At 54.2% G+C, this 14,596-nt stretch overlaps 3 protein-coding genes across 3 annotated transcripts; all 3 read left to right on the top strand.

The window, feature by feature from the left end:
* Nucleotides 1–617: 617 nt before the first annotated feature.
* J4E87_003026 (uncharacterized protein) lies at nucleotides 618–2,925 on the top strand (the record flags this gene model as incomplete). The annotated part of the gene is made up of 5 exons (XM_049374659.1): nucleotides 618–794; nucleotides 855–2,048; nucleotides 2,109–2,271; nucleotides 2,322–2,663; nucleotides 2,717–2,925. The coding sequence occupies 5 exons, from the start codon at nucleotides 618–620 to the stop codon at nucleotides 2,923–2,925; spliced, it is 2,085 nt and encodes a 694-aa protein (XP_049235650.1).
* A 7,591-nt stretch (nucleotides 2,926–10,516) lies between these two features.
* J4E87_003025 (uncharacterized protein) lies at nucleotides 10,517–11,673 on the top strand (the record flags this gene model as incomplete). The annotated part of the gene is made up of 2 exons (XM_049374658.1): nucleotides 10,517–10,524; nucleotides 10,578–11,673. 2 exons carry the CDS (start codon nucleotides 10,517–10,519, stop codon nucleotides 11,671–11,673), a joined length of 1,104 nt encoding a protein of 367 aa, XP_049235649.1.
* A 907-nt stretch (nucleotides 11,674–12,580) lies between these two features.
* Nucleotides 12,581–14,413, top strand: J4E87_003024 (uncharacterized protein; the record flags this gene model as incomplete). The annotated part of the gene is made up of 1 exon (XM_049374657.1): nucleotides 12,581–14,413. The coding sequence occupies one exon, from the start codon at nucleotides 12,581–12,583 to the stop codon at nucleotides 14,411–14,413; it is 1,833 nt and encodes a 610-aa protein (XP_049235648.1).
* Between the last annotated feature and the right edge of the window lie 183 nt (nucleotides 14,414–14,596).

The raw sequence follows: 14,596 nt of genomic DNA, 5'->3' as shown, positions 1-14,596 counted from the left end.
ATGGTAACGCTAAAGCTTGACAGCGCACCGATCCGGGGTAAAGGGCCATAGCCAGCGACACAGAGCCTCATGGGGACCGGCAGCTGCAGCGATTCCGACGATGTCCATGCGCCGCGTTGATTAACTATTCCCGGAGAGCGGTTCATGGATCGGTGCGCAACGGTACGCGACTGAGGCTCATTTCTAGAGTGTTCCAAGGTTCTCTATATAGAATCTGACAGGGGCTGCAGTGATGAGGCGAGCTCGGGAAGCAGACAACACGGAAACAGCGGTAAGAGCCTCTGCGCAGAGTAAGCCACAGGGTGAATGGAAGCAAGCAGGTTTTCAGAATCAGGAGTCAATTCATTAAACTCAAGATTCCCTTAGACCGTGAGTAGCTGCGCTCGGGGTGTTTGTTCGCAGCCGTGCCTTCCCCACGCTTTCTCCGACCCCCGCCAATGGCTCGCAATTAAAAATTAGCTTACCTCCGAGCTCGCTGCCAGCCGCGAGCTGTCGTCGACGGCGTAGAGGCCGACTCACCCCATCCGCGTCGCTACACCCTTTCTCACTAACACCTGGCCCCAACCCGGTCAATTGCAACCACCGTTTGCTTCCCGGGCTGCTGTCATCCCCTCACTATGGCGACCGTCACGGAAGAAGTACGCGAGGTGCTGCTGGGCACCACCGACGAGCCCCAGCTGTCGCAGCTCACGCGCGCCGCCTTTATGAAGCACGCCCGGAAGGACGAGTCAGGCGACTACTACCTCGACCAGGACCAGTTCATCACAGCTGTCGCGCCCGAGGGCGAGGACTTCGTAAGCAGGGCTGTCTGCAAAGTGTCGAGTCAAGCAAGCTAATGACGTGCCCGCCTCCAGCACAAGATCAAGCGGTTCCAGTATGGCATCCTCTTCCAGGTCGCCGATCGCGACCAGAAGGGCAAGGTCAGCATGCACGACTGGTCCGTCTTCCAGAACCTGCTCGCCAAACCCGACGCCGAGTACGAGGTCGTCTTCCGCTTCTTCGACAAGCAGCGCACCGGCTACATCAACTTTGACGACTTCTACGAGACATGGAAGGCGCACAAGACCGAGGACAGCCTGCCCTTCGACTGGGAGGGCGGCTGGGCCTCGCTGTACATTGGTTCCAAGAAGCACAGGCACACGATGACCTACCCCCAGTTCGCCCAGCTGCTGCGAGGGCTGCAGGGCGAGCGGGTACGTCAGGGCTTCACCTTCTTTGACAAGAACAAGGACGGCTTCATCGAGCCAGAGCATTTCCAGCGCATAATACGCGAGACTGCGAGCCACAAGCTTTCCGACTACCTCCTCGAGAACCTACCCACCCTGTGCAACATCTCGGTTGGCAGCAAGATCTCCTACGCCAACGTGCGCGCCTTCCAGAACGTCATCCAGCAGATGGACATGATAGAGCTTATCATCCGCAATGCCACACAGAAGAGCTCCGACGGCAAGATCACCCGCACAGATTTCCTCAACGAGGCCGCCCGGATAAGTCGCTTCAACCTCTACACACCCATGGAGGCAGACATCCTCTTCCACTTCGCCGGTCTCGACGAGGCGTCTGGGCGACTTGGTCTGCGAGACTTTGCCCGCGTGCTCGACCCGTCCTGGCACAGGGCAGGATCGTTGGCCGCTCAGGGTATCTCCGAGTCTGGGCAAAAGGTCTTTGCGACCACAAAATCGATATGGCACGACATCCTAGAGTCGGTCCACCACTTCGCCCTCGGTTCGTTGGCTGGTGCGTTCGGTGCCTTCATGGTCTACCCCATCGATCTGGTCAAGACAAGAATGCAGAACCAGAGGAGCTCAGGCGTCGGGCACGTCCTGTACAAAAACTCGCTCGACTGCGCAAAGAAGGTCATCAAGAACGAGGGATTCAAGGGTCTCTACTCTGGAGTCCTGCCCCAGCTTGTTGGTGTTGCGCCCGAGAAGGCTATCAAGCTCACGGTCAACGATCTTGTTCGTGGCAAGATGACCGACAAGTCAACAGGCCAAATCAAGTTCCCCCACGAGATGTTGGCGGGTGGAACTGCGGGTGCTTGCCAAGTTGTGAGTTACTACCTACTTGCACTTCCTCTATTGGCAGCAAGTACTAACACACTATTATAGGTTTTCACAAACCCTCTCGAGATTGTCAAGATTCGGTTACAAATTCAGGGTGAACTGTCCAAGAACGTCGAGGGTGTTCCCAGGCGGTCTGCCATGTGGATCGTCCGCAACTTGGGTCTCGTCGGTCTCTACAAGGGAGCTAGCGCATGTCTCCTGCGTGACGGTATGTTCTGCTCTCTCACACCCTCCGGATATCGCTGACCGCCTGCACAGTCCCCTTTTCTGCCATCTACTTCCCCACCTACAGCCATCTGAAGAGAGACGTCTTCGGCGAGAGCCCGCAAAAGTCGCTCGGTGTCCTGCAAATGCTGAGCGCTGGTGCCATCGCGGGTATGCCTGCAGCGTACCTGACCACACCGTGCGACGTGATCAAGACTAGGTTACAAGTAGAGGCGCGCAAGGGCGAAGTTGCATACACTGGCCTGCGCCACGCAGCGTCGACCATCTGGAAGGAGGAAGGCTTCAAGGCCTTCTTCAAGGGTGGTCCCGCCCGTATCATGCGCTCGTCACCACAATTCGGTTTCACACTGGCTGGCTATGAGGTTCTACAGCGAGGTAAGTCTTGCACCGCAATGTGATGCGCCAATGGGCCACTGACATGTCCGCAGCTCTCCCGATGCCGGGCTCTAGCCACGATTCGGCAAGCTTGGAGCCATCCGTCGGCCTTGAAGAGGCGACGGCACCGCTGCCGTACCTGCGCAGCCGCAACGCGCTCAAGGTGATTCTCGATCTCGACGAGAACTTTGGTCGACCCAAGCTCCCCGCTGGCACCAGGTTTAGTGGAATCCCTGGATTTGGCAAGAAGCCGGAAGCGTGATGGCGGCATGCACGTGCTTAGCCGATGTGCGTTATTGCGGGCGAGGATAAAACGGGATTGGACGATTTATGGGTGGGATACCGTTTCTGGCGCCAACAACAGCTTTATCAGCCACGATTTGTTTTTGGGCGTTGATCTACCGAGGAGCATGTTTTTACTCGCCGGTTGCCAGTGACTGTGGGGGTGGGCGTGTCTGTCACATTTCTGTTGGAGCATTTCTCAGCGGCACAGTAGTAGACAAGAGCGCATGCAGCATAAGACTGTACGATAGGCGGTCGGTGGCATTTGACAGCGGGCGGAGAGGGGAAGAGGGATGCAGTGCATGCTGTCGCTGGACACGCATGCACATGTAGTCGATAGAACAGGAGGATTACCCATGGCAGTTAATCTAAGCGTCGAGGTCCATCCAAGTGCGGCCGGGCAAGCGAAGGTGAAGCCGCAGCAGGGCAACGCACGACGCCGCACGCACGTCGTGCCGCGAGTATCCCACTGACAAATGCCACGCAGCGGAAGAATTAGCAGAGACGTCGGGAGGCTATTGAGTTCGTGTTAGGGCAGCTGCAGGTTCGCAATAGGGCCGATGGAGGCTTCTCGTTCTTGGGCGTGCAAAGAGGCGGGGCTGGGCTCGGTCCCCGTGGAGTAGCTCTGGAGCCCTGGAGGCCTGTGGGGTCCCAGAGCAGCTAGCGGCCCTCGGTGCGGGGATGGCAAACTTCGGTGGGAGCCTCATAAAAACTGGATTGGATTAGAGCCTCGCGCGCTGTAGGTAAGCTGGGGCTGCGCCTCGCAGGAGCTTGGGGGGAGGGCGACGGCGACTGGCGCGACGGCAGCACAATGACTTTGGCTGGATCTATTGACTTGCACACACAACCCTCATCTTCGCTGCCCAATTCCTGCCACCCCGTGCTGTCTCCCGCACGCTGACCTAGCACCCCGACTTCCGCCTGTTCCAGCGTCCGCATCAAGGCCGTCCAGCCAACAAGCCCCCGCAAGTCAGCCTCCTCATCCGCCGCAGTCCCTCCAAGGCCAGCCGTCCATCCTCCTCCTCGATGCTGTAAGGGCAGACGAGGCTCGCACACTGCTACCCACCCCTATGCTATTCGTGACCGCACGCCCGTCCCATCTGCGCCTGCGCGAGTTGATGTTTGCGATCGGCAGGCCCCTTCGACACCGCCTTGAGGCTGAAAAAGAGCCGTCGCACTGGCACCCTCGGGTATGTTTTCCACCGCGCAGAGCCGCTTCACCGTTGGCGTCGCTACTTTGCATCATATCTCCACATATAATTCGCGATTCATGCTTCTGCTCGCTGCATTCCCACCCCGATGACCAACAACCCGTCTTTTCCACACTGTTACCCCTGCTCTGCCCCAGTCGCTCGACCCGAGCGCCTCTAGCCCAACTCGCATCCGACGGCACCGCAGCTTTTCTCATTTCTGTCACCATCCCACAGACACGCAGCCCCAGCACTTTCCGCCTCCATCGTTGCGAGAAGAATGCAGCCCATGGTCATGCTGACTCTCCTCCAGACAGCGATTCAAGACTGGTCTTGCTGTGCCACCCGCTCTCTTCACCGCCGCCTGGGCCTATCTCTGGGAGCCTTTGCTGAACGATCGTTGGGATAATCGCCAGTTCATTCCACCTAATTAACAACCATCTTCCTATACCGCGGGATCTGTTGTCCAGATGCAGGTGCTCGACGCCATCCAATCCGTGGAACCAGTGGAATACTACCAGGACGACGACCATTTCTCCAAATCACCACTCTTGGAAGCTCGTGTTGTAAAGGCAACACCATCTCCGACGCCGCAGCCACACGTGACACCAGTCATCCGTCACCTACCCAACCGACAGAGTGTCAGTCCTCCTCAATCTCGAAATCGGAAAAGGCCTAACAAACATAAGCCCCGAACTCGCCCCACCCAAGGGGACTGGGTGCTCATTCGTGAGATGGACCCAAACCGGCCAGACATTGCACAAAAAGCAAGCGAGCAGGCCTTGAACTCCGACTCTGATTCGCACTGCTCTGAGGATGACGACATGCCTGATGCCGACTCTCCAGGCACGGCAACGGCACCATCCGTCTCCAACAATGGCCAGCCAGTGCCACCAAATGCTCGTCCTGCCAACTCAGCACCTACTCTGCAGGAAGTGCTTAGCTCAGCACCTGATTCAAAAGCGACAGCTACCCACAGAGACTCAGTGATCGAAGACGAAACTACTAGGCCTTTCGGATTTGCAGCAGATAGGCGCACATCTCAAGCATCAGCAGTTCATGTAGCACCAAACGGCGTGCATCCCAGTTCAAATGGAATCGATCGAACACTGTCTATATCGTCCGCCTTGTCGAACGCATCGTTGTACCCACCAAGCCAGCCACCTCGAGGCTTGCCCAATGGCCATCCCCAAGGCAATGATCCAGCACCATCTCTCGGTCTAACAATTCCGCAAAGGGGAGGACTTCCGGCAGACACACTGCCTGCGTTGCAAGCCCCATCTCCTGCGCGTGATGGAGCAGCTACTTCGCCTAGCCAGCAGCTACCTTCGTTCCGTCACATCGATGATATCGCGAGATCAGCAACAAATGACCACGAAGCAACGAGAGCAAACAGTATCAGCTTCCCCCATCGACAATCGGTCTCCTCAGTAGGAGCGTCACCAACATCCATGGTTCGCCAACTGTCCATGAGTTCTCATTCTCCAGCCACGCCGTTCCCTTCGCTAAGTGCGTCATCGCCAATGAGTGCCCACGATTTACCACATCGTGTCGATCTGTTCCTCCGGACCTCAGGAGGAGGCGCATTCGGCACGGACGCTCGGAGACCTTCGCACGCCGCGTCAGACAACAGTCCCTACACAGCGACATTGCACTCTGCATCGACGAGCGACAGCTACCAAAGCTCGGAAGGTATCAGCCCTGGTACACAGCAAACGCCTATTGAGCAAAGACCTCGACATATGAGTCTAGATGGCGCGCTTGCGTCGAGGGTCCTGCCACCTCCACTTGGCTCTGGTCTACAGCAAAATGTGACTCAGCATATCGTTGGATCCTTCAAGTGCGATTATCCAGGCTGCACCGCTCTTCCTTTCCAGACGCAGTACCTTCTTAAGTGAGTCCAGACTTGAGTATCCCCAGTATCGTAGGGTCGGACATGCTGACCTCTTCAGTTCACACACCAACGTTCATTCCTCAAATCGCCCGCACTACTGCCCTGTCAAAGATTGCCCTCGAGGCGAGGGTGGCAAAGGCTTCAAACGAAAGAACGAGATGATACGGCACGGGCTTGTGCATCAGTCGCCTGGCTACGTATGCCCGTTTTGTCCGGATCGCGAACACAAGTATCCAAGACCGGATAACCTGCAGAGGTACGCACTCACGGTGGAAATTCTGAGCAGTGCAGAGCTAACAAATTTTGTAGACATGTACGCGTACACCACACTGATAAAGATAAAGACGATCCGCAACTTCGTGATGTTCTTGCTCAGCGACCTGAAGGCGGTAGTCGAGGGCGGAGGAGACGCGTGAGCGACTCTGGTCACTGAAACCACCCTTTTACTTCGACCTTCACCTCTTCGACTTCCACTCGATCTTCTTTGAGTCACGCCGCAACGCCATCTAATTCGTGTCTCGCCTCGGTAACTCCCTTCACATCTTCGTCTTTCCCTCTTCTTCTGGCGCTTAGCGATGCTTTGGCGTTAACGGGGCGGTGTGTTGTGGCAAGGTACGATTGGAGAGGCACGATTTGAAGGCGCAGGCAAACCCGCCTTTTAGGGCGAAGGAACGGATACGAATTCTTGTAATCCTATTGAGCATCTTACCTTTCTTCGGCTTTCTATCCTTCGCTCGATCTGTTCTACTTTTAGCGACTTTATCTTTGGCTTACTATAATCCTTAGTATAGTAATCTTTTCAACATGTGTCTTCCACTCTTGCTGGTTCTTCGTGCGTGTGCAGAGATTGTTGTAGAATATGTCGGATAACAGCAGTTCAGAAGAGATGAGAGAGGGTCCTGGTGCACGGATCGTCTAACGGGTGCGCTTATCGCCTTGAACGATTATCCCGATGGCAACGCGCATGCAGTATAGTAAACAACTTACGAACTTCAACAACTGAACATCACCAGTATCAACACTGGACGCAGCGCACCATGGGTGACCTTATCCAGGACCGGCCGATACCCTCAGCACTAGAGCATAAGACAGCTCTAATGCTTGATGCCTTACGTACTCTCATCCCAGTATTGTTAGGTAAATCAGAACACTCTTCGCGTCTCGATCGACCAGGAGATGGGACGAAATTGTTTGTAAAGGAGGAGTTGACGGAAGAGATGAGGGAGTTGCAAGAAGAGGCCGGTGAGGGATGGGGTTGGACCAGAGTTGGAGACAGGGATGTTGAGCGCAGAGTTGAACTGCATTCCGGGGGGAGCCAGGATGGGATTCAAAGGGTCGACATGCATGACGCAAGTTTCATGCCTTTCATCAAAGAAGAGTCTTCAGATTTGTTATGCAGGACCGACATTGACTTGGAGAACACGTCCGTCCGCATACCCACCACGAAACACCACCAAACTGGCGACAACAATTCCAACCAACAACCAAATCTTGCCACTCGTCCACCGACCCCTGATATCTGGCTTTTCAAACTATGCGGCCCGCGAGACAGAAGATATACTCGAAAAGAAAGAGCGACGATATTCAAGACACAGAAAAGAGTCGACGCTGCACTATCTGGTTTTGGGCCTTGCATCAACATTGCGAGGAGCCTTCGCGCAAGCGAGCTGAACTTGACATCAGAACAAGAGACTGCGATTGCAGTAGCACAGGAGAAGCTTACGGCAGTTATGCAGTGGAGAAGACAGAACTGGGGAGATCAGGTCTCGGCTGTGAAGATCAAGGCGGAAATGTCGCCTGTGAAGCGGCGGGCTAAGGCTCAAGCTCGTAATCAACGACTTCGAGGGCAACGGTCTCAGATACATGCGCCAACTCAACCCCGTCCGCCAACTCAGAATATACAGCATACAAGCCGATCGACGCCAACAACATCTCTGCCTCAGCAACACCCCACCGAGTTTATCTTCGTGCCTAGAGTCCTTGTGCATGAGAGTGGGATAAATCGCGGCCAGCCAAGAAAGATGCTTGGTCTCGAGAAAATAAGGCATAGAATCATGGAACAGGATCGTCTGTTCAGCGAGTATAGGCAGTGGTATCAGGGATTAAGCCCAGAGATGAAAGAACGCAGGGATGCTTGGCTCGCAAAGATCGTGGCTGCACAGAATGAATAGAGTGCGCCTTTGACTCAGACTGCGGTCTGGTCCTGGTGTCGAGACAATACGTATTCCGTTTAGATGGGACGAGATAAAACTGATTTCTATGTTCTGTACGTTGTGTAGGGCAGCGCGCTGAATACAAATCATTATCGTACCTGCGCGGAAAAATCTCTTGGATGTGGAAGTAATGTACAAGGGTCTTACACACTTCGAGCTGCATTTCCGTGGTACCGAATGCTTCAGGCCCGCACATAACACATCCACTTTCTGGCTGTCATGGTATGTATGCGTAAAAGACTGCCTTGAGTACATCTTCCCTCTGATGGGTGACTCACAGTGTGTGTGTGTGTGCGAAAACCTCGAAATCTGGTTCTATCTCATCCCATGGTACTGCCATGACCCATAAACGACGAGTCACTCGCGACTTCCAAAAGACACACGCAATGCCTCAATCCCCCAATAAATAGCGACGTTCCCTCTGATAAGTGCCACGTCGTTTCTCACACAACAAAACCCCACAAATCCGAACCACCCGCGCAACACTATGAGCCCGATCTCGGCAGGCAGGAAGCGTAAGGCCCACCCGGGAGTGGGCGAGGTTTGCAACTACATAGCCGCAGTAAACGATCAGCACACGCGGAAGAAGATCAGAAGAGACGACGATGGAGGCTCACCGCACATGGCCACCATCTCAACAGGCACGAGACGTACTCGCGAATTACCCCTGACCAACATCCGAGCATTTTGCGAGCCTCACAACCGCCATCTGGAAACCAGTGAGATTGATAGGCTGCGCGGCCTACAAAACGCAATAGACAAAGCCATGGTCGGTACCGGCGAACCTTTGAATATTACGACCAACGTACCCAAATCCATCTATCTCAGCGCGCAACAAAGGAGAACACTCAGAATAGCGCAAGAAGTGATGGACAGAGCAAATTTCAAGATGAGAAAGGAGGAACATGGAAAGAGGGCAATGGCTATCAAGAATAATGCTTCATCTCCTCAGCGTATCGACGCTCGTCCCTCACGGAATGATGCTGGCTGGAGTGTTCTCACACTGCCGGTCTTGCACGCTGCGGACACTCTGGAGACGGCGCTTTTCGCAAAAGCTATGTTAAGAGAGGTCAACAGGGTACTTGCAGAAAAAGAGGGTTTGAAGGTCAGGATTTCGCTTGCGTGGAGTGATCGTGAGACGTCGGGTTGGAAGTTGAGGGATGAGGAACATGGGATATGATGGCACATGGACACGGATGGGTTGCAAGTCTGTTGTGGGACGTCTTTTATTGCTGCAAGCACGGGATCAAGCCTGGAAGGAACCACCTGAGCAGTCCACTATTAACTCGAAGCATGCGTTGCACCGGCACCTCATACAAGGGAAAGACTGAACACCCTATAGCCTTCATGATTAAAACATGCAAAGCAGGTGGCCTGACGTTAACGTAGGCTCCAGGTGTTTAGTCTCTCCCTTGTATGAGGTGCCGGTGGGAGCCACTGTTACCGAATATCTCTCCGCCAATATACACAACCAGAGTTCCCTCGCGAAAAGACCCCTCGGGCTCGAACGCGAAAGACAGAGAAGGTGCTGATAGGGATTTGATGCAGCAAGGGGTGGGACCGAACGTGCCGTAACTGAAAACGGCATCGCGCATCTCCTCACCAGCACCCACGGCACCTGAGCAAGGTTGCAAGAAGTCCGAACGAACACACAACATACGACTAATGCCATCAATTTCAATCGCAATCGAAGCTGGACCTGATGATCGAGGAGCGTGGAGATAACCTTGGGCTCAGCTGAGAAAAAGAAACGACGAGGAGACGCTTGTAGTTTCCAGGGTTGCTCACAGCGATATCTCGCGATGAGCTGCGCGGGGTTTCAATGCGCCAACGCGGCTCAGCGTATGTATTGATAAGCCTGCGTCCGCAGAGCCCGAGAGGAGATCTCGTTCATACATTCATAAAGAAGAATTCTCGCTTTTAGATTTCATATCGAACATCTGTTCAATTGCTCATTTCCCAGCCACCTCGTGCCCCTCGTTCCTTCTCGTCCTGACTCGCTAGCGTGTCTACCACGTGAACCTCTCAACGCGTATCCCCAGGGACAGCGCGTCGCCTCAAACACTGGATGAGATAGAAGGATTTCAGTCGACAGGAACTTACTGTCGATAAGAAAATTTGGGTGACTTACGGCAATTTTTCAAACGCCCCACTTCAACAACCTACTTTACCAAAACGACATGAAGGACGGCAACATTCTACACTGGCTGCGGCGAGAGCAACCCACGCGAAGTCAAACGAAGGCGATGCCTACTTCCCCACAGACAGCTCCGAATGGCCACGTCTCGAAGCCAAAGGCGGAAAAGATCCCACTCGCTGCAAGAATCACTCGAAGTGCAACTGCCGCACAGAAAGTACCAATTGCTGCAAGAGTCACCCGAAGTACAACTACCGCGCAGAAAGTACCAATCGCTGCAAGAGTCACCCGAAGTGCACCTACCGCACAGAAGAAGGCAGGCGGAAATGCGGCGCCATGTGGTCGAGGAAAGGACAAGAAACCAAGGAGGAGGCGGACGAAAGCGCAACTAAAATACGAAAGACTTCAACGCGCGAGGAACGATGCTGGTGCTGCTGAAGCAGTAGAATGCACCTACCCAGAGGAGAACGCCAACACACTGCCATTACCAGTTGGGATGGATGCCTCAGGAGCGCGCCTTCCTGCGGAAGTAGCATCGGAAAGCAGCATCAACAACTCACCACCTGCTCTTTTCACCGCATCACCACTCACCTCAGTGTCTCGCCCACATCTACTCGAAACCAGACTTCAACAACAGTTCTTAGAAGAAGACAAGCAGCAGCAGACCAGAGAAGTAAGAATACCCAAGCAACGGACTACGATGACAAGCAAGAGAGCAGCCAAGAGGCAGCGCAAAGCCCGGAAGGCCCGCGAAGAAGCCCGTGAAGAAGCCCTCGTCTTCATCAAGAGCGAGTCTATCGATGGTTCCCAAGACGCGCCGCGCAACTTCGCCTACGACACTTCAACCGGATCCCCGTCATACCAGTACTCAAGCTCTCCCGCGCGTCAGCCATGGGCCGCGCCGAAGCGAAACAGCATCATCGACCTGATCAGACTATGCACCTACCCCGGCCAAACAATCCACCCAAACTCCGTCAACCGACTCTTCATCCTCCAGCGAGACATCGACGCCGCTATGGACGGCCAGGGTCGTCACGTATGGATTCTACGAAGGCTCCCACGCGACATCACCTTGACGGTGGAACGAAAGGAAGCCATCTGGCTGGCACAAGGGCAGATCAACCGGGTCGTGGATGAACGAGGACGCTCACGCAGACGGCTGAAGCTCGATCGATACGTGCCAGCCGATCGCTGGGTCACAATCGATCGCTATATTCCCGGCATGCCGTACCCTCTCCCTCTGCGCCGCCACGCCATGCCGCGCATGAGGGTATTTTCGAGATCATATGCGTAGCTGTACGGACGTCGTTTTGTTGCTTTCTTTCTGGGCGGGCTATGTAAGAGGGACAACAACGTGCCGCAATATAGCGGATACGCACAGGACATCACAGGTCGGGTCTGTATGCCTTTTCAGAGTGGCGCATGAGAATCAGGCGGACTCCACGTCTCTTCAAGTCTTCTCTTTCGTCATCGCAGGAGGTTTATTAATTGGCTTGCCATCTCGAGGAGGACAGGTGTTCTTCTTTCGTTCTACTTCGATACCGCCACATGGACATCTACCCCCAGCTTCAAAAGTCCACACTTTTCCCAATCTCAGCAAAGCAAGTAATTTAATCAATCTTTCGGACTTTGTGATTCGTTTCCATATTGTGAATCATCACCTAGCTTGAGGGCTTGGTGTCAGTGATGATGTGTATTCTCCAAATGCATAACCTCGTCGCAGTGTCTTGTACGCAGCAGTTAGAAACGCATTAGACTATGACAAATGTGAACCAGCCGCGTCTACCGTAATTCAACAGGCATTTATTTTACGCGTCGTGCATGTTGCAGTCATGGTTTCTCTCATTCGACGAATTGCTTTCATTTGGTCCTCGTTCGATGTGGGACAACCGTGAGTGGCTCAACGCTACAAGTCATCACGAACCATGGTACAACAAGGTCCTGCACATGGAGAGCTTGTGCAAACTCTATATATCTTCATACAGAACGTAATATCCGAAAAGAATATTGGGTTGCATCCTACCGCCAGGTGAGAGTACGCAGGTACATTCTGCACGTACCTTCAGGACGACTCAGTGAAAGAACCACTGACTACCCTATTACCTGACTCACATCGATCGCGCCTAACTGAACAACTTTACCGACGCACTTGCTTCCCCACTTCACATGTCGTACATCCGAAACAAACATATCATATCATTATGGCGCCGATCCCGATCGCCACCGCCAGCGCCCTTCACTCCGCCAATGCGATAACCCGCCCGCTTACCGACAGCAGAGCCAGCGCTTTAATACTTGGACCGGGACTTTACCCTCATTTTGTCAACTGGCAAGCCAACATCGACGACCCCGAACAACAGGCGCTCTACCCGACCTGGCAAGCATGGAAAAAGACCGTATACGCAGTTCAGCAAGAAAGCATCGGCGGTATACCCAGTCCGCCAGTCTTCAAAGCGTTTATGAACACACCGCGCGTTAAAGAGCATTTCCACGGTCGTGACGAAGACCTGTCCCACATCTTCACGGACGTCGACGACGAAGAGGCAGAGAGAGGACCATCGGACCTCCTCGTCGCGCGCGTCTGCAAACACACCATCCACCCCGGTAACCCATGCGTCGAAATCGGAATTTGTCCAGTCTGCATCATGAAACAATGTCTCGCTTCTCTCGAACGCATCGCGCATGTCTGGCGCATCGTCGGTGGACCTTATAGGCCAGGTCGAAACGAAGCGGGGGTGCATATTATTGACCCTGAAGAGTATGCGATATATCTTGCGGCGAAGGGGTTGTGGATTGTGGAGAAAAAGAGGTGGGCGAATTTGGTTGATACGTATGAGGATTTCGCGATGGGAGAGAGGGCGTGGGAGGAGGACTCTAGACGGAATGGTCTTGCGATTCCGGTGGCGGTGACGGAGGCGAGTAGTTGTATTGAAGCGCTGGAGCTGGCGGGGCAGAGTCCATTTCTTGGGGAGGGGTGGAGTGATGTCTTCGTCCCGACGAGGCATTTGAGAAAACGCGGCGAGGGGAAGAAACTACGAGACGACTCTGTTAGCAGCGATGCACTGCCGTGTTCTCTGCCTGAGACGCCTGGGACGGAGTCAGAAACGTTACGGTACTCCAAGGGGTCTTCCGATAGGACAGAGGAGGCAGACGACAGTACCGCAGACTACTACCTCAGAGATCATTCAGACTCGCCGCCTGCCGACCGCGCAGCCGCCCGAGCGGACTCTCCGACCGCCTCTCCCCGAAGTAAGACTTCCGCCAATTCGACCGTCTACACATCTTCTCCCCCACCGCCATCCTCTCCACCCCAAAGTCGGTCCTCTTCCTTTGTACCATCCACTCCCATGATCGGCGTATACTTCCCGGACGACCTCCCCTCTCCCTCCACTCGACGATCCTTGTGCTATAATCGCACTTCCAAGTCCTACGAGAAAGGCAAACACGCAAGTCCATACGGTAGTATCAAGGTCGATACGAGCTTCGCGAACAACTCCGCATACGACGAGTTTGGAGTCGCCGAAGAAGAAGAGCTGAAAATATTGACAGCGGCTCAAGATGAAACCCCTCAAACGGATGAAGACATGAACAAAGGTCGTTTCGCGGGTTTCACAGACGTGGATCTAGACTCGGAAGATGACGGGACGGAAAGTGAGTGGAGCGATACTACTGATGAAGGAGATGGAGAGGAAGATCTCATGATGGTTGTGGGTAGGAGCACCGTGGGTGGAAAGCGGCTGCCGGGTCAAACAGGGGAGGTAAATTTCCAACGACCGGTGTTTACGTTTAGTTGGCCAGGCCGGGGAGAAGTGGACGAAGAGGGCGATACGGTCTCTGATACAGTCTCTGATACTAGTTCAGATGAGTTTGATGACGATGAGGTGGAAGAAGCGATGCGGGATATGGATGAAGTGGATGTGGTATCGCTGGCCGAACCGGATTTCCAAGTAACACCTCGTCGCCGGAGTCATGACGAATTGGTTGAATGCGAGGAGGTGGATGAAGAGGATCGCGTTAAGAGATCGCGCCTGTAGGAGAGGCTCCTTTGACCGCTGCAATCGTTGGGTACCGGGAGACCGACTGGAAAGCTATTTGTACACACGTATGCGGAAGAGCGTCGTTAGAAGTACTATTCATTTTCGAAAGTTCAACTTTTGCTTGGTTGGAGTGTGCAAAGTGCCCAGCCCACGATGTTGCAGTCACACAACAAAGTACTA

This window comes from Alternaria ethzedia (genome assembly GCF_023757985.1).
Source record: "Alternaria ethzedia strain BMP 0044 chromosome Unknown scaffold_5, whole genome shotgun sequence".
Taxonomy (NCBI): Eukaryota; Fungi; Ascomycota; class Dothideomycetes; order Pleosporales; family Pleosporaceae; genus Alternaria; species Alternaria ethzedia.
This window is presented reverse-complemented; position numbering and strand designations above follow the sequence as displayed.